General features: G+C 41.1%; 1 protein-coding gene across 1 annotated transcript in view; it reads left to right on the top strand.

Annotated features, from left to right (window-relative positions):
• LOC128686575 (lactosylceramide 4-alpha-galactosyltransferase-like) overlaps positions 1–15,313 on the top strand; it is a gene marked incomplete at its 5' end in the record, with an annotated part of 38,080 nt that extends 22,767 nt beyond the window's left edge. The window contains 2 exons of the mRNA XM_070084365.1: positions 13,091–13,285; positions 15,161–15,313. Coding sequence (XP_069940466.1) covers positions 13,091–13,285; positions 15,161–15,313 — 348 coding nt within the window. The remainder of the gene's footprint in view (positions 1–13,090; positions 13,286–15,160) is intronic.
• Positions 15,314–18,887: the final 3,574 nt, after the last annotated feature.

The following is an 18,887-nucleotide window of genomic DNA, read 5'->3' as shown; positions in this document are numbered from 1 at the left end:
TCAGCACTTGCGGAGCAAAAGGCTTTGTAGCTTGTAGAACTTGTAGAACATCTGCAAAGACATTAATGTGGAGGCGTTTTCTAGCAAAAGAAACTGAGGACCCCAAAGCGCAGTTTTTCCTATGAGTCCGTCGATAAGCTCATCAGTGATGCACGGAACATTTTGAAAGTGGCCTTGTTCTATGTAGTGTTAGATACTGCAATCTAATCACCTCAGGAAGCAGTGCAAACCGCGGGAGAAGTGAGACAAGTTTGGAGAACTTTCAGACTTACAAAATGAGGAGCTGACAAGATCCCAGCAACAGCTCAAACTGTGAAGGACATTCGGATAGATGGTAAGGAACTGGAACAGTGGTTAGGGAATTTGCTTGAGCTCCCATCTATGAGCTGCTGACGTTCATCTATGAAAAGCGTTCCTGCCTTACGAATTTACTAACTTTTTTCACTAAGGTGTTTGAGGAGGTAGATCATGGTAATGAATATGATATTGTGTATATGGACTTCCAGTAAGGCTTTCGATAGAGTTCCACACCGGAGGCTATTGAGGAAACTTAAGGCACACGGAATAGGAGGAGAAATTTTTTCCCTGGGTAGAGGCATGGCTGACAAATAGACAGCAGAGAGTTTGCATAAATGGGAAGAAATCAGAATGAGGGCACGTCACAAGCGGTGTTCCTCAGGGGTCAGTGTTGGGCCCGTTGTTGTTCACAATTTACATAAACGACATAGATGAGAGAATAAATAGCGACATAAGCAAATTTGCTGATGACACCAAAATAGGCCGTCCAATTCATTCTAATGAGGACACTAGAGCACTCCAGGATGATTTGAATAGACTGATGCAATGGTCGGAGAAGTGGCAGATGCAGTTTAATATTGACAAATGCAAAGTTCTAAATGTTGGACAGGTAAATAACCATGCAACATATAAACTAAATAATGTAGATCTTAATACTACTGATTGCGAAAAGGATTTAGGAGTTCTGGTTAGCAGTAATTTAAAACCAAGACAACAGTGCATAAGTGTTCGCAATAAAGCTAACAGAATTCTTGGCTTCATATCTAGAAGCATAAATAATAGAAGCCCTCAGGTTGTTCTTCAACTCTATATATCCTTGGTTAGGCCTCATTTAGACTATGCTGCTCAGTTCTGGTCACCGTATTACAGAATGAATATAAATGCTCTGGAAAACGTACAGAGGAGGATGACAAAGATGATCCCATGTATCAGAAATCTTCCCTATGAGGATAGACTGAGGGCCCTGAATCTGCACTCTCTTGAGAGGCGTAGAATTAGGGAGGATATGATCGAGGTGTATAAATGGAAAACAGGAATAAATAAAGGGGATGTAAATAGCGTGCTGAAAATTTCCAGCCAAGACAGAACTCGCAGCAATGGTTTCAAGTTGGAAAAATTCAGATTCAGAAAGGATATGGGAAAGCACTGGTTTGGTAATAGAGTTGTGGATGAGTGGAACAAACTCCCGAGTACAGTTATTCAGGCTAAAACGTTGTGTAGTTTTAAAAATAGGTTAGATAAATACATGAGTGGGTGTGGGTGTGAGTTGGACCTGACTAGCTTGTGCTGCTGTGTCTGGTGCAGTGCTCCATCCTTGAGTGGAGATGATCAGACTGGGTGGGTCATTGGGCTAATCCGGGGGGTCATTGGTCTAATCCGGGGGGGACATGGACCTGCTCCACATGGGTCAGAAGGCCTGTTGAAGTGTTCCTTCTTTCTTATGTTCTTATCTCAGCCTCATGGTAGCCCTCATCAAGGAGTCCACCACGACAAATGGTCGTCTCATTGGTCTTGCTGTCATCAGCATTAACCATGTAGTTTCGATGATATCATAAGTGATTGCATCGAGAAAGACCAAGAGGATAAGGTTTTAATAGAAAAACTACTAGATCTAAAAACTTGCAAACCAGATTTAAAATATAGATTTGCCTCTGGCGTAAACCATACCACGGGTGGGGTTAAAACCCGCGATCAGAGTCACAAAACTCCAAACCATCCAATCAGGTATATTTCTACACCATAGGAAGGTTAGCATAGGCACCACTGTGACTACAAATGCAAGTTTTTACAGACGAATCTCCCGCTAGCATGGCCGTGACGAACTCTAGCTCAAGTCCCTATCCCAGTCCACCGTCAACATGACTCACGAAATCGTAATGACACGATTGCTTTCAAATTCAAATTCAAATTCAAATTCAAAGTTTATTCTCTATAAGGATTACAATGTTGAATTTACAGAATTTGGTTATTGTGTGGTTTACATGTAGTTAAATAATGATTACAGAGTGTACCACTAGAACGCCTAGCATGGCTAGGCATTTCGGGCAGACTTAGTTTAATTCTTTATTTTAAAATATTACAAATTATGAGGTAAGTTGGTATTATGGCTAAGTGACTAAATACTATTTTGTGAGTTTAGCAATGTGAATGCTTTTGTTTTGGCACAGTACATAGTTTCAGTATTGGAGTATCATAGGATTCATTATTTTAAGATCGAGATTAATATTTCTGTTTATGGTCAAATGGGTGAGTGAGTGTGTGAACCACTAGGTGGTATTCGTGTAGTTAGTTGATGGGGTGTATCAGGGAGATAAGATGTTTTCTAATGGTAGTTTTAAAGGTGATGAATGTGTCTGCAGTTCTAGAGTTCTCAGGTAGGGTGTTCCAGATTTTAGGGCCTTTGACATACATTGAATTTTTGTAAAGGTTTAGTCGGACACGGGGAATGTCGTAGAGATGTTTGTGTCTGGTGTTATGCTTATGGGTTCTGTCACAACTATCAAGAAAGCGTTTTAGGTCAAGGTTGATATTGGAGTTTAAGGTCCTGTAGATGTAGATTGCACAGTAGTAAGTGTGGATGTACTGAACAGGGAGTAAGTTTAGGTCTATGAAGAGTGGGGGGGTGTGTTGCCAGGGATGGGATTTAGTGATTATTCTTACTGCAGCTTTTTGTTGGGTTATTATTGGCTTTAGGTGTGTTGCTGCAGTTGATCCCGAAGCACAAATAGCATAGGTGAGGTATGGATAAATAAGTGAGTGGTATAGTGTGAGAAGGGCATTTTGCGGCACGTAGTATCGTATCTTGGAGAGGATCCCAACCGTTTTGGATACTTTTTTGGTTATGTGTTGGATATGGGTGCTGAAATTCAGGTTGTTGTCAAAGTATAGGCCTAGGAATTTGCCCTCATTATGTCTGGTAATTAGAGTGTTGTCGATCGTAATGTTAATTTGTGTTTTGAGTTCGTCACGGCCACGCTGGCGGGAGATTCGTCTGTCAAAACTTGCATTTGTGGTCAGTGGTTGGTGCCTATGCTAACCTTCCTATGGTGTAGAAATATACTTAGATGAATCTTATTGTAGTTAGCTGGCCCAGCGGCTAACTCGACGGTCTGGAGTTTTGTGACTCTGATTGCGGGTTCTAACCCAACCCGTGGTATGGTTTGTTTGCAATCGTGTCATTACGTATTCTTGAGTCATGCCTCTGTCATCTTATATCTTCGTTAAACTACAATGAATGCAGTTTTTAAATATATTTATTGGTGTATGTATTTATGAATCGTGTTTATTTTGTTTTACAAGGTGTTTTACCTCCGTCAACAGCACAATACCCTCACCGGGAGAGGGAAGAGAGGATGTGCCATAGACGGAGAGGTGAAAGACCTTTGCATAATCTCGCCTTAGGTACCAAAACTGTCAGGTTTGCCACTGTTAGCAACGCTACATAAATATAATTTTTTTATATAAAAAACATTACAGCTTAACATAAAATAAAAATTTAAAAAGAGTACAGTATGATCGTCAGTCCTACAGAACATACACTGACAAAATTATAACAAGACAATTTAACTGACAATAAAAGGAATGACCTACATCATACTCTTATTAAAACAAAATCTTAAGCATTCACTTATACTTAATAAATATTAAACACCCTCTTCCACAGGGTGAGCACATTATATAAAGTAAAAAGAGACAAACACCATTTGTCAGGGTAATGCGTGAAGGACAAGCACAATGTACCAAACAAAACAAAAAAGGTGTATATCCTAACATAAACAACCATAACACATTTCATAAATAACAACAAATTAACACCTCAAAACGCATCTCAAAACAAAATAACATTTAAAAAGAATGGGTAAACTTGACCCTATTTCACAATAAACCTAACAATGACATAACGTACAGATAACACTCAGTACCAGGGTCAAAAAAAGTATATAAACATCCATTGGAACCCAGCCTTACAGGTGTAGTTTACATAATATTACTATAACAAAGGTTCAGTTCAATAGAAAGAATGTTCACTATAAAATACATCCATTAAGCACAACCTTCACATTAGTCATATAAACGAGTGATCTACATCATAAATCCGTTAACACAAGTACATACTCTCTCCCAACTAACCCCCGATACAGGAAAAATTCTCTGAAACATACATACGTTTCCCACTACAAAACTTTAATGAGTCATTACAAAATTTATGGAAGTCATTAGCCTTCCGCCTTCATCTACAGAATAAGCACATTATATAATACTAAAATAAAGTCAGTACACTCACTACAAACTCCCTTAATCAACTCCAGGCGGGAAAGAAAGGACACAGTATACCAAACAGACTTTAAAGGAGAATATCATAGCATGCAACTCCATCACACAATACATAAATACACAACAAAAAAAATTAACCTCTAATTGCGATACCAATATCGCACATGAAACATGCACAATAAAGGCTGTATATGTACATTCTACATAGACCCAAAAAGCTCCTGCAAGGTCTTACACCTATAATCTTAACACCATTCACACTTAATATATTAAGAAGGTCATGACGACCCTGACACATCAATCACAGAATTCTCCATACGTTACTACATAATTACTTGACTTCATCACCTTTGCTGTCTGTGCCCACATGCATGCTACATACACTTATGCCACACATCTACACCTTCTATACCCACATACACCTCACTCTCACCCTTCCCCAGGAGGCGACCCCGCCGGGACCCCCTGACTTTCCTCTTATATGTAATCCCCAAACCCCCATCCCTTACTCACTCAGCCCAAGTTGCAGATTCATGAGAAACCCTATCATTAACATTCTATAACCTTCCGAGAAATCCTGCGTCCACCTCCTCCCATACAGTTCCCTGTTACGACACATCGTATGATAAAACGTAACCGCAAGTACCCGCCTCCGCACCTCACAAACCCCCCTCCCCCTCATCACCCACGATATATATATATAATCCACCATTATATAATCCAATGCTCTTGTGACACTCTCGTCAAACCTTCCCACATCTATGCTTAGTGCACGCAGAACCGACACCCCTCGGCCCCCCACCCTCTGTACCACCCTACTTAACCAATACCTAACACCCTCCATCTCCTCACAAAAGTATACTGCATGGAACGCTGTCTCAAATTCCCCACAGATTCCGCACCTCCCACCCACAATTACCCTTCTGGTTCTTAGTACCTCTCCCGAGGGTAGTATGCCATGCAGAAAACGATGCGTTATCTCACGCACCCTAGGATTTAAGTTCAGCTTGCTAAACCTATACCAAATACTCCTCCATGCGTACATGGGGAACAATCCCTCAACTGGTACAACAATCCTCCCTGCAAGCAACCTACACAAAACACCTATTCGAATTTTTCTCGGTTCTCTAACCAACATCAAAGCCCTCAAAACATTTTCACATTCCCTCAATTCCATACCACCATACAACTTACCCAACCTATCATGTACTTTTTTCAGCTCCCCCCCTCACTCCCTCGTGCAAAACCTCCCATTTAATAAACACACATTTAAACCTCAGATCCATCAACCCCAACCCACCCTGGTGCACAGGTAACATTACAACCTCCCACCTCAGCCAATCACAACTCGAACCCAACAAAAATTTAAACACCCGTCTCTGAATCCCCACAATCACCGTCCCTGTTATTGGGAACACGGCTGCTACATGCCAAACCTTACTATACAATAGTACATTTATTACAATCGCTCTTTGCATGAGGGTCAGATGCTGAGGTCTCAATGCACCCAGAAGCCCCAGGATCCTTTCTAACAACCTATTTGAGTTTTCCTCTCGAGCAGCATCCAAGTCATCCTATAGATGATACCACAAATTTTTAAAGACACTGTTTCTTCACAACGCTACATCTCCCCCCCTCTACCCAATCACCCAACCCCATGACCATTGACTTCTCACTATTTACCTGTTGCACTTCCAAACAATTGCACAATATCATCCAAAAATCCCAATGCCATCTCTTCTGTACCCTCATCTTAGCTCCTGTGTACAACATGGTTACCCAATTAACTATTTCTTCCCCATAACCCTGTCTCCTAAGTATAGCTCCCAATGCTCCCCTTTCCACTCTGTCATAGGCCTCCTGCCCGTCTAAAGCCAACAACGCCGTCCCCACCCCTCCCTTTTGACTCCACAAAACTTCTCAGTATCCCATGACCTTCAATCAACGACCTTCCAGGCAATTCATACTGCGTTTTCGAAACCACTCTCCCTACCACACGTTTAAACCGATTACCCAAGACTTTAGCAAACAACTTATAGTCTGCACATAACAGCAATATGGCATGGTACTCCTTGAGAGTGTGCTAGCCCTTACCCTTCGGGACCAACACTACAACTGCTGTTGCTTGCTTGTCCCCCATCACACCCTTCTCCTTCATCTGATTTAATAACCTAACCATGAAACCCCTTATTACTTCCCAATGTTGTAGATAAAATTCAGCCGGGAGACCGTCTATTCCCGGTGCTTTTCCCTTACTCATTCCCTTTAAAGCCAATTCTATTTCCTCTTCCATTATTACCCCTCCTAAAGCCTTCCTATCACTATTCCTTAAATTACATGTCACATACTCACTCACCTTCTCTAAAGCCACATCCCCCACCCCCCACTTGTCCAATACCTTTCATACCATTTATCTGCATACTCACACATTCCTTTCGTAGCCCATTTCTCCTGACCTACCCTATAACCTCTTGCCATCTCATGTACCTCTAACCTTGGAATGGCCATAACCTGCTGCCTTTGCTTTTGACGACGCAACACACACGCCAATGGCTTGTCTCCCCAAAGCACCTCCTCTACCACTGCCTGCACCCTCACCACCTGAAACCTCTCGTTTTGCAACTCCCTCAGTCTCCCCTTGACCTCGACAATTTCATCCATAGGATAGTTGCCCCCCACAGCCCCCTGCCCATAACAACCCTTTAACCTGTCCTCTAAATAATTTGAAAGTCCATATTTTAAATTATTTATACATTTACCCTCCCTCACATAATATTTCCTAATCCTTTCCTTGGTTACACAATCCCACCATTTCACGGCAACTTCCACCCCCCTGCGTCCTCGCTAAGCTCCTTCCATAGGACAGACAATCCCTCTAACCCCTCCTCATCACTCAATACACTTATATTTAATTTCCAGTAACTGCTGTATATTTCCACAAGCGCCTCCCACCCTACCTCCACTAACACTGCTCTATGATTCGACAATGCTACTTCAACAGTTTTGAAAGATTGCACTTCAACCCCAAGAGAAAGATACACTCTATCTAACCTCACTGCATACCCTCTCTTAACAAACGTATGCTCTGTCTCCCACGCCCCCCCCTCAAATGCATCCGATAACCGAATGTCCCTCATTAAATCTCTTGGGATCACAGACACATAGCCTGCCCCTTTCGGTTCCACGTCGGCCCTCCTAATAACGCAATTCCAGTCACCCCCTACTATTGCCACCTCCGGTAATGCCTGGAAGAAAAACACAAGGTCCTCACACAAATTCCTGCTTCACCTGTACGTTATTCTCTGCAGGCGCATGCATGCTTACTAAGGACACACGTTTGCCTAACCACCAACCATCCACATGCAATACCTTTCCCCCTCCCCCCTCACTTCTCTGCAAAACAAACGGGCTCACCTCCTTAATTAGTATACCCACCCCTCCTTTCAAACGGGCAGATTTACTCAGAAACATTCTAAACCATTCTCTCTTCACACTATTACACAAACCATTAACGTTTACAGTCATACACGGGAGGCCTATCTATTAAAGTTTCCACCCCTGCCTCCTCTCTTCACTCTTCCCATGGTCACCAGAACTTATGGATCCACTTGTCACCTTCACACTTCCCTCTCTCCCCTCCCCCTTCTTTCGGTGCCTCCTGTCGTGGCCACCACTACCTTCACCTTCTGCCCATGTTTGCTTCCCAGGCTGCTGCGCTGGCGTTAGGACATCATCCGAATCTGACGCAGCGGCCCTCTTCCTTGTGACAATCGCATCCTCCATAGCTCGGTCTGGGGATGCCTCACAATGTACCTCAACCTCCACTGTACACTGTTTAAATGATTCGGGTGACACCTCTGCCACACTGTCACTACCATCACTCGGATAGTTCACCAGTGGTTGACACACCTCAGCTGTCAACTCGTCATCTACCACCTTCCCAGGTGTGGCCGCCTCCTCAGGCAGTGACAAAGATTTCAGCACCTCATCTAATTCCTTCTCAATTTCCAACACTTCCTCCTGTACTTTCCACTCGTCACTAGCCTCTGGAAGCGTCTCTGGGCCAGTTAACTGGTCGAGGGCCCTCACCCTCCCCCCAGCCTTATGCGCCTCATCCATTATCTCGCTCCATAGACGACCACGCCCTCCTTCACATAGCTGATCCCCTCCTGCTTCCTCTGTTGTAGCAGCAGAAGCCTCTGCCTCTGGGCCAGGAGCTCGTTGCCACTTCCTACACGCTGCTGCTATGTGATCATATTCCCCACATAGCCTGCATGTACGTCTTTGCCTGGCGTACGAAGCCATGACTTGTGTCATGAATTCCTGAAGGTACACGTAGGACGGTATGAGATGTCGTAATGTCATTTTTAGATTAAAAGAGCCTTCCGGCAGACCTGCATAGGCATCCGTCACCCATGTACCATGCTGGGCCAAATGAACAGTACCATATTTCTCAAAAACTCTTCTGATATTCAATTCAATTCAATTCAAAGTTTATTCTCTGTAAGGATTACAATGCTGAATTTACAGAATTTGGTTATTGTGTGGTTTACATGTAGTTAAATAATGATTACAGAGTGTACCACTAAAACACCTAGCATGGCTAGGCATTTCGGGCAGACTTAGTTTAATTCTTTATTTTAAAATATTACAAATTATGAGGTAAGTTGGTATTATGGCTAAGTGACTAAATACTAGTTTGTGAGTTTAGCAATGTGAATGCTTTTGTTTTGGCACAGTACATAGTTTCAGTATTGGAGTATCATAGGATTCATTATTTTAAGATTGAGATTAATATTTCTGTTTATGGTCAAATGGGTGAGTGAGTGTAAGTATGAACCACCAGGTGGTATTCGTGTAGTTAGTTGATGGGGTGTATCAGGGAGATAAGATGTTTTCTAATGGTAGTTTTAAAGGTGATGAATGTGTCTGCAGTTCTAGAGTTCTCAGGTAGGGTGTTCCAGATTTTAGGGCCTTTGACATACATTGAATTTTTGTAAAGGTTTAGTCGGACACGGGGAATGTCGTAGTGATGTTTGTGTTTGGTGTTATGCCTGTGGGTTCTGTCACAACTATCAAGAAAGCATTTTAGGTCAAGGTTGATATTGGAGTTTAAGGTCCCGTAGATGTAGATTGCACAGTAGTAAGTGTGGATGTACTGAACAGGGAGTAAGTTTAGATCTATGAAGAGTGGGGGGGGTGTGTTGCCAGGGATGGGATTTAGTGATTATTCTTACTGCAGCTTTTTGGGTTATTATTGGCTTTAGGTGTGTTGCTGCAGTTGATCCCGAAGCACAAATAGCATAGGTGAGGTATGGATAAATAAGTGAGTGGTATAGTGTGAGAAGGGCATTTTGCGGCACATAGTATCGTATCTTGGAGAGGATCCCAACCGTTTTGGATACTTTTTTGGTTATGTGTTGGATATGGGTGCTGAAATTCAGGTTGTTGTCAAGGTATAGGCCTAGGAATTTGCCCTCATTATGTCTGGTAATTAGTGTTGTCGATCTTAATGTTAATTTGTGCATTTCCTGCTCTGCTACCAAACATAATATAGTAGGTTTTGTCAGTGTTAAGCGTAAGTTTATTGGTTGTCATCCAAATCGATATTTTGATCAGCTCCTCGTTAACAATGGTGTTGAGGGTGGCAAGATTAGGGTGAGAGATGACATAAGTCGTGTCGTCAGCAAAGAGAATGGGTTTCAGGTGTTGGGATACGTTTGGAAGGTCATTGATGTATATGAGGAAGAGCAGGGGACCAAGGACACTTCCCTGCAGAACTCCAGTATCAAGTGGCCGTGTTGTTGATGCTGTGTCTTTAATGGTGACATACTGATACCTATTAGTAAGGTAAGATTTGAAATAAGCAAGCGCATGGACTCTTATACCGTAATGGTCAAGTTTGTGGAGGAGGACGTCGTGGTCTACTGTGTCAAAAGCTTTTCTTAGGTCAATAAAAATTCCTAGTGGATATTCCTTATTTTCCAATGCTGTGTAAAGCAGATCTAGCATTTTTATGATTGCATCATTAGTGCTTTTATTTTTCCTGAATCTAAATTGGCAGGGGTTGAGTATGTTTTGTGCCGTTATAAATGAATATAGTCTCCTGTGCACGAGTTTCTCAAAGATTTTGGATAGCAATGGTAAATTTGATATTGGCCTATAGTTGTTAAAGTCTGTAGGGTCACCACCTTTATGTATTGGTGTAACCCTTGCCATCTTGAGTAGTTTCGGGAAGGTGCTAGTTTCTAGTGACTTGTTAAAAAGTAATGAAATAGCATGCGAAAGGACATGGGCCGCTCGCTTGTACAGTAATGGTGGGACATGAGACAGATTCAGCCTCAAAGGGGACATTACATATTTTAATCCATGTGTAATGCCTGGATACGTCGATCATCCTCACATGAACAGCTGGTGTTGCATCAAGACTTACGTCCTGAAAACGGGTGACCAACGATTCATAGACCGTTGCTGTGACCACTTTCACAAAAATTCTATGTGCTCTGTTTAAGGCTACCCCGTATAACTCTCCATCCTGAATTCCATACATCTCTCTGATGATCTTAGGTAGTAATACTTGCGCTGAAACTGGCGTTATTGCCCCTTGGGTAAGCTCAATGCCAACAGTGTTGATCCTGTGTCTATGACTGAATGCCATGTTGACTAATAGTAGTTCTCCTGGTTTGACAGCAGAGGCGCGACAGCACCACCCAACACCACTGCAGCCAGGCAACTGAGGAGCATCTGCGCAGTAGGTCCACTCAGCCCGGAAGCAAAGAGGACAATAATAAATATCATTATCTATATTCCTTTCTCTGTGTATGGAATCTAGTTTCCATGAGTGTTTTCAGTCACACTCATTTACTGTTATTATACTCAGAGGAAGTGCCAAGCACCTAACGGTCATGCTGTACCTGACTCACACGCTACTGCTTACATAATGGCTTCAAATTCCCTGATTGCGTGCAATGTGCAACTGTTTTTTATGACAACATAATCCAAAGATGCCTGCAGTAATGGGCTAATATTTTCACAGCCTTATTATGGCCTTCCTGTTATCATTCACATCTCTGCTCTAATGGAGAACCTTTTCGTGTGGCGTTTTTGATCTGCCAGCAGCCTCGGCCGTTTTGTTTTATTTTGGACTTTTAACAGTGACATGTACCTGTCGGGACTTCGGAGAAATTTTAGATCTCTTTTTTTAATGTTAACCATTTGATATGCTTATATAGTTAATGCCAGATATTTAACCTATTGTGAGTGTTTATAGTTTTATCGTGAAATTGTTCCTTTATTATTTCTATCTTTTAGATATGTGATGAATGGTTTGAAAAACCGACAAGTTGAAGATTGAGATACTTATGCAGCATATGGGAATCTTTATTCAGGAAACGTTTCGCCACACAGTGGCTTCATCAGTCCAATACAAAGAGGAAGGCGTAAGGAGAGGAGGAGTATGAGGTAATCAGTCCCTCAGCCTGGAGTCGATGTGTTCAGTTCATCAATCTTGTAGAATGTACAGCATAGGGCCGTAGACGTGGCTTATATACTGTAGTGAGGTGAGGTGAAGCAGGCGGAGGCGGGGTCATAGTGGTACCATCCACTAGTCGAAGTAGGTCTTCGTCCAAAGGTTGAACAAGTGTTGAAGAATTCTTTGTAACAAGATCCCATGATGCTGCAGTGTCTGACAGTTGTGATGAATGGTTTGAAAAACCGACAAGTTGAAGATTGAGACACTTATACAGCATATGGGAATCTTTATTCAGGAAACGTTTCGCCACACAGTGGCTTCATCAGTCCAATACAAAGAGGAAGGCTGAGGGACTGATTACCTCATACTCCTCCTCTCTTTACGCCTTAGTCTTTGTATTGGACTGATGAAGCCACTGTGTGGCGAAACGTTTCCTGAATAAAGATTCCCATATGCTGCATAAGTGTCTCAATCTTCAACTTGTCGGTTTTTCAAACCATTCATCACAACTGTCAGACACTGCAGCATCATGGGATCTTGTTACAAAGAATTCTTCAACACTTGTTCAACCTTTGGACGAAGACCTACTTCGACTAGTGGATGGTACCACTATGACCCCGCCTCCGCCTGCTTCACCTCACCTGACTACAGTATATAAGCCACGTCTACGGCCCTATGCTGTACATTCTACAAGATTGATGGACTGAACACATCGACTCCAGGCTGAGGGACTGATTACCTCATACTCCTCCTCTCCTTACGCCTTCCTCTTTGTATTGGACTGATGAAGCCACTGTGTGGCGAAACGTTTCCTGAATAAAGATTCCCATATGCTGCATAAGTGTCTCAATCTTCATCTTTTAGATAGTTTTAGCGTGTGTGTTTGAGGTCACCACAACATGTGAGAAAGAGCTCTGAATGACTTCTTGTCAAAGCGCTCTGTAAACTTTAACATTTCGTTTTCCTGGACGATCTTACACTTCGTTTCGTCCATTTCTGAAGCATTCTACATTGTCTGATGTTTATTTATTGCCTCAACTGAACCAGGCCAATGACTGGGGTAATAACGGCCCTGTGCTGTTAACGCGAACACTGAAAGAGGCGTGTGAAAGGCCAAAGCTGGCCCCAGGAGATCAGTGTCATGGTGTGCATCTCCTCTCCTGGAAAGCCTTTTACCCAGTGCCGTACGAGAAGTGGCGATTTCCATTCCTTCCCAGAAAGGGAACAATCAATTTTACAGAGGTGAGTGTTAGATCCCTTTCTTAACCATGTAGTGTCAAGTATAGTGAATTGATTTTTGTTTAGTGTGTGAATGGTTGAGATAATGAGCAATTTGTTGAATAAATAGTTGTGTAGTTTAATTATACAACCCTTTCTCTTTATTGAATATTTTGGAAAATATTGGTAATTAGCAAGCTTATAGATTTTTGGAAACGTTATGATGTAAGGATTCGGGAAACCAATGTTTACACTGACGCAGATACATACAAGGCCGCCATGTTGAAATTTCAAAATGGCTGCTTCCATAATGTCCACGCTTTTTCAGTGTGCCTGCCTGTTAAACTGCATATTGCATTCTCTCTCTCTCTCTCTCTCTCTCTCTATCTCTCTCTCTCTCTCTCTCTCTCTCTCTCTCTCTCTCTCTCTCTCTCTCTCTCTCTCTCTCTCTGGCTCGTTCTCTGTGTTTTTCACTTATGGCTTCTGAATAACAAGTTCGATGACGCATAGTTTTCTTTTAATCATGTTTTCGTTTGCGCATTCCTTGAAGCGCTTTTGAATGTCAATGTATTCTCCATCTTGTAGGCTGGCTCTCTATCTTTCTCAGCATCCATCAGCGTTTGATATGATTCTGGCCTTGTATTAAGCACAGGAGTACCTTTGCTTGTGCTGTCCTCTGGACAGGGAATTCTCCTTTTTCATTCCCTTTTTTTGCTGGAATTCAGTTCAGTGCTCATGGTAGAAAGTTCTAGATTTCCTGAAAAGAAATAACCACAGATGGTAACCAGTACAGAAAGCACCATCATTAAGTAAGCAGCCACAAGAACATTAGTCACAGTTCCTGTAAATAACACATTGCCGTAGCTGCCGTACAAGAGTGACAGTCACAGCCGTAACATTACTACCTGGAAAAGAAGTTAAGATTGATATTATAAATCTGCAGATACAAAAACTGAATTTTAATGACCAAGATACATAGAAATGTAAACACTGGTTTCTAAATATCTTATGTCATGACCTTTCCAAAAAACGCATATGTCTTTCAAATCCCCAAAAGTTTCCGATGAAAATAATGAACCTAATTATACGGTGTGGCCCAGTCCTGGACCCATTCTGCGCCTCTAATCTACCACTGTAATAATGACATGCAATACTGACAAACACATAAGAAACATTTAAAACAGTTAAGTATCTTTAGTCAGAAACGTTTCGCCTACATAGTAGGCTTCTTCAGGCTAATAAATTTATCACCTCTGTCTCTGACTTAAGAAATCTACTGTATGTAGGAAACATTACGGAATAAAGATGCTTAATTGTTACATATATATCTCGCCTTTCGACTACCTCCCACAGGATGGACATGAGGTGCATAGTAAAGTTATACAGCTAAACTTTATGTAACATTTAAAGTTTTACTCTTAGTTTTGCCTCATAAATACAGACGATTGTTAATGACTTATAAATGATAATCTTAGGGGTTTCTAGGCTTTAGTCGCCTAGGTTAATGGCCAGTTTAATGAATGAACAATGGACAGTTTGAAGAAGTAGTGACGTCCAGGTTCATAAGAAACTGTTTAGTAAATAATTGATATCCTCTATGACAGATGTCGTAGTGGATATCAACTATTCATAAATTTATAAAGAAAATTAATTGAACTGGCAAACTTTGGCGAAAGAATGAAAATTATTTTGGTTAATAAGTAATGAATATTATTTTTAATGAATTACCCATAGTTTGATTAATTTCTGATGGCCACATTAGTAAGTGAATAACGAATACCCATTATGTTGGTTAATATTGACTATCCCACATTCTCCTCTGGTGTGAATGACATACTTGTATATTTAGTCTTTCTGTGGCTAGTTCATATACAGTGTTATGATCGCATTTTCTTACAGGTTTTCCCAGATTCTTACGTAATTCACATGTGGAATAAGATGAGTCACCTCCAGCCAATCTTCAAGGATTCAGGGAGCATCTACGATGTCGCAGCCAAAACCTTCTGTCCAGTCACCAGAGCCGTCGCTACTGCACACTCCAGTCTGTACTGAGTTTACTTCAGCCGTACTGAACCTGCACCAGCATGTACCTGTCTACTGAGTCTGAACAAATTTTCACCAGCCTCTATGTAGCCTGTACCATCCTGTACCAAGCTTATAATAACTTATATTGGGCCTGCACCAGCCTATACCCAGCTTGCAACGGACTGTCCTAAAACATTAAAACCTATTAGTACTCTAGGGTCATTAAGGCTGAACGTAATGTTTTTACATCCAGCCTTAATGACCTCTTTACTTTAATCCCTAAAATGAAAATTAAAGTCTCAGCATATGTACGCCGAGAGAAATACACATCTCTGTATTATTGTGCCCACGAACAAGTGGTATTGATAAATAACAACAATGCGGCTAGCCAAGGACTCGAGCCCATGCTGCTTTGGCCTGCCTCATGGTGGGCGAAAACTCATGATGCCTTAATCCACTGGACCACACAATCCTTAAGAGTAGTGCACCCAGCGGAACTGAATGCTGTACTCGCTACCCAAGGACATACGTTGGTGTGGATGACTCTAGGCTAATTTCATTCTAGTCCCTGTTTGGTGTACTAGTACAACGAGAAGTATTTTATATTATTCTGCCCACGAACGAGTGGTATTGATCAATAACAACACTGCAACTAGCCAAGGACTCGAACCCATGCTGCTTTGGCCTGCCTCATGGTGGGCGAAAACTCATTACACCAAACAGGGGTGTAATGTCCTTGGGTAGTGAGTACAACACTCAGTTCCGCTGGGTGCACTATTAAGGACTATGTGGTCCAGCGGATTAAGGTGTCATGAGTTTTCACCCACCATGAGGCAGGCCAAAGCAGCACGGGTTCGAGTCCTTGGCTAGTCGCAGTGTTGTTATTGATCTACACCTCTGTGTGTATATATTCATATATCCGTATATCCATGTATCACCTTTCTGTGTATATACCTGTGGAAAATTAAATTTACCTGGATGTAACTCATAAGATATATACCAGTAAATGGTAACAAAGATAATTATTCTTTATGAAGGTTACAGAGACAAGTAAGAATTTTAGGACACTTAGGTCGCAAAAAATGTCCTCCTTCCATACCTACGATAATCTATCTCTCTACAAGTCACTCTGGACCTATATTAATTTCAAATGAAATATACATCACCAGGAATTCTGGTAAAAACATTAATATAAATATGTGGACTGTATATTAAATTTAAAATGTGAATACATATGCATTGAAGGAGAATTTATAATAATAAGACTCACCAATTAGTCTGGAGATTACGGTGTTTCATACTCAAAACCCCCCTGCCTAAATTATGAAGAAAATACTGGCCAGAATTTCAACATAAATAGACAACTTAGCTGGGGTTCCAAAGCTGTCCTGTCCATCTGCTTAATGCTCACGTTATGCAGGACTGCAAATCCAACAATTTTGGCTCCTATTTGGGAAGTTTCAACCACAATATAACGTCCAGAGCGACGAAATTTATGCATATTTCACTTGCGTGCCTTCTGCCCTGTTCAAAACAATGGCGTCTCTTCCCCATCAACGCTCACCCATCGCTGGTTCTTTATATACAAATTAATTTTCATTACCTGCATTATATGCCATCAATTTACATACAAAATACACTGTATTTTTGGAAAATATACAGTATTTTCTACACTGCGAATAGGCAGAGTTCGTTCCTAAACGACTCAAATTACTCCTTCCTTTAGGAGATGATTCCAGCCAGTTCTGGCTTTAGTGGCTGTTCTCCTAGTAGGTCTTACTACAATTTCATTTTCCTGCATCACTTGGTCAGCATTACCTTTAATATCACTCATGTCACTTTCCCTTAGATTTTTATTTACATTTGATTGAATACCATTTAATTCCAAGGGAATCAATTTATTAATTGTGCATAAACTTTCCTCTCCACGACACAACACTTTGACATTCTGGACAACACCTTGTGCATCTGGGTACAATGTCAATACTTTGCCCGAGGCCACAGTGTTCGATGTTGTTCAGTATCAATTAACACAATGTCACCTGGTTGAATGTTCTGTCGATTTACTGCCTCTGTCCCACCATAAAAGAGTTCAAGTAGTGTAGGAAGATATTCATTATGCCACACATTAGACCAATGATCAATTACTTTATTTAACATTTTAGATTTATCACACAACACTACCGCATCATTGTAATCTTCATCACTTTCTTCAGGATTATCTCTATAGACAGGGGCAGCTTCCAATTTCCATCCACATATTAGGTGAGAAGGTGTTAATACATCTGTATCAGGTCTATCACTCATGTACGACAGAGGCCAATTATTTATCCGATTCTCCGCTTCCACCTGAAGTACCTGTTAAAATGATTGGACCACTATAGTCTACACCTGTTACATCAAATGGTTTCACTAATTGTACACACTCCCTTGGCAATGGTGGAGGACCTGGGTACATATAGAATCTGGCATCCACACAATGACATATTACACAAGATTTAATCACCCTTTTCACACTTTGCCGTCCTTGTGGAATCCAGAGAGTTTCCCTAATACAATTTAAGGTATCTTGTACCCCACCATGCATTACATTTTTATGGGCATTTAAAACAATTAAATTTGTTAGATGATGAGTTTAGGGCAATAAGATAGGGTGTTTAGCATAATCACCCAATTCAGCATTTTGCAACCTACCTCTGCACCTAATTACATTGTTCTCTAAATACAGCCCCAATTTTTCTATTATGGAACCTTTCACAATTTTTCTTTCCATCATCAATTTCATCTCATTTCATTGTACCCTCTGTATCCGATATTGAAGAGCATGTGAAAACTTATATGAGATATTCATCTTGTTTAGAAATTTAAACACCAACTTAGTTACATTGATTAGTTTGGATAAAGAAGAATACCTATTTTTATCAGTGGATAAGTAAGGACAAACTATTGGAGCAGTGGTCACAGTAATTTCAACAGGAGCAATATACACCTTATGTACAGGCCAATTAGCTTTATTTACTAACCAGCTCGGTCCTTCAAACCATGATACAGCATTTACAAATTTAGCATAAGGTAAACCTTGAGACAAGAAATCAGCTGGATTCTCCTCACCAGGAATATGACTGAATGTTAACATATGCTGACCCAAACTATTATACTTCTCTTGCATCTGATTAATTTCAGCAACTCTGTTTTGTATGTACACAATTTTAATGTTACCATTATGAATCCATTGTAAGGATACCTCATTATCAGACCAAATTACAGTGTCACTAATATTTATCTCCTGCAACTTATTTCTTATATAATTAGCTAATTTGACACCTACATAAATGGCTGTTACTTCCAACTGAGGTAAGGTACATGATTTAATAGGAGACACTTTAGCCTTAGACATAACAAGAGAAATAACATTATTACAGTGAAGGTAAGCAACTGCTCCATACGCAAATTATGAAGCATCACAAAAAATGTAGAGTACATTTTTCCCATCTGGATTGGCCACCTGGCATAGGAACTCCAACATTGGAATTTTTTCATAATCACCAATTAATTCATCCCACCTGTTAATGAATTTCTCAGGTACAGTTTCATCCCAAGC

The sequence above is a fragment of the Cherax quadricarinatus genome, chromosome 12 (assembly GCF_038502225.1).
Source record: "Cherax quadricarinatus isolate ZL_2023a chromosome 12, ASM3850222v1, whole genome shotgun sequence".
In the NCBI taxonomy this organism is placed as follows: domain Eukaryota; kingdom Metazoa; phylum Arthropoda; class Malacostraca; order Decapoda; family Parastacidae; genus Cherax; species Cherax quadricarinatus.
The sequence above is the reverse complement of the archived record's forward strand: the minus strand, read 5'-3'. Positions and strand labels throughout refer to the sequence as shown.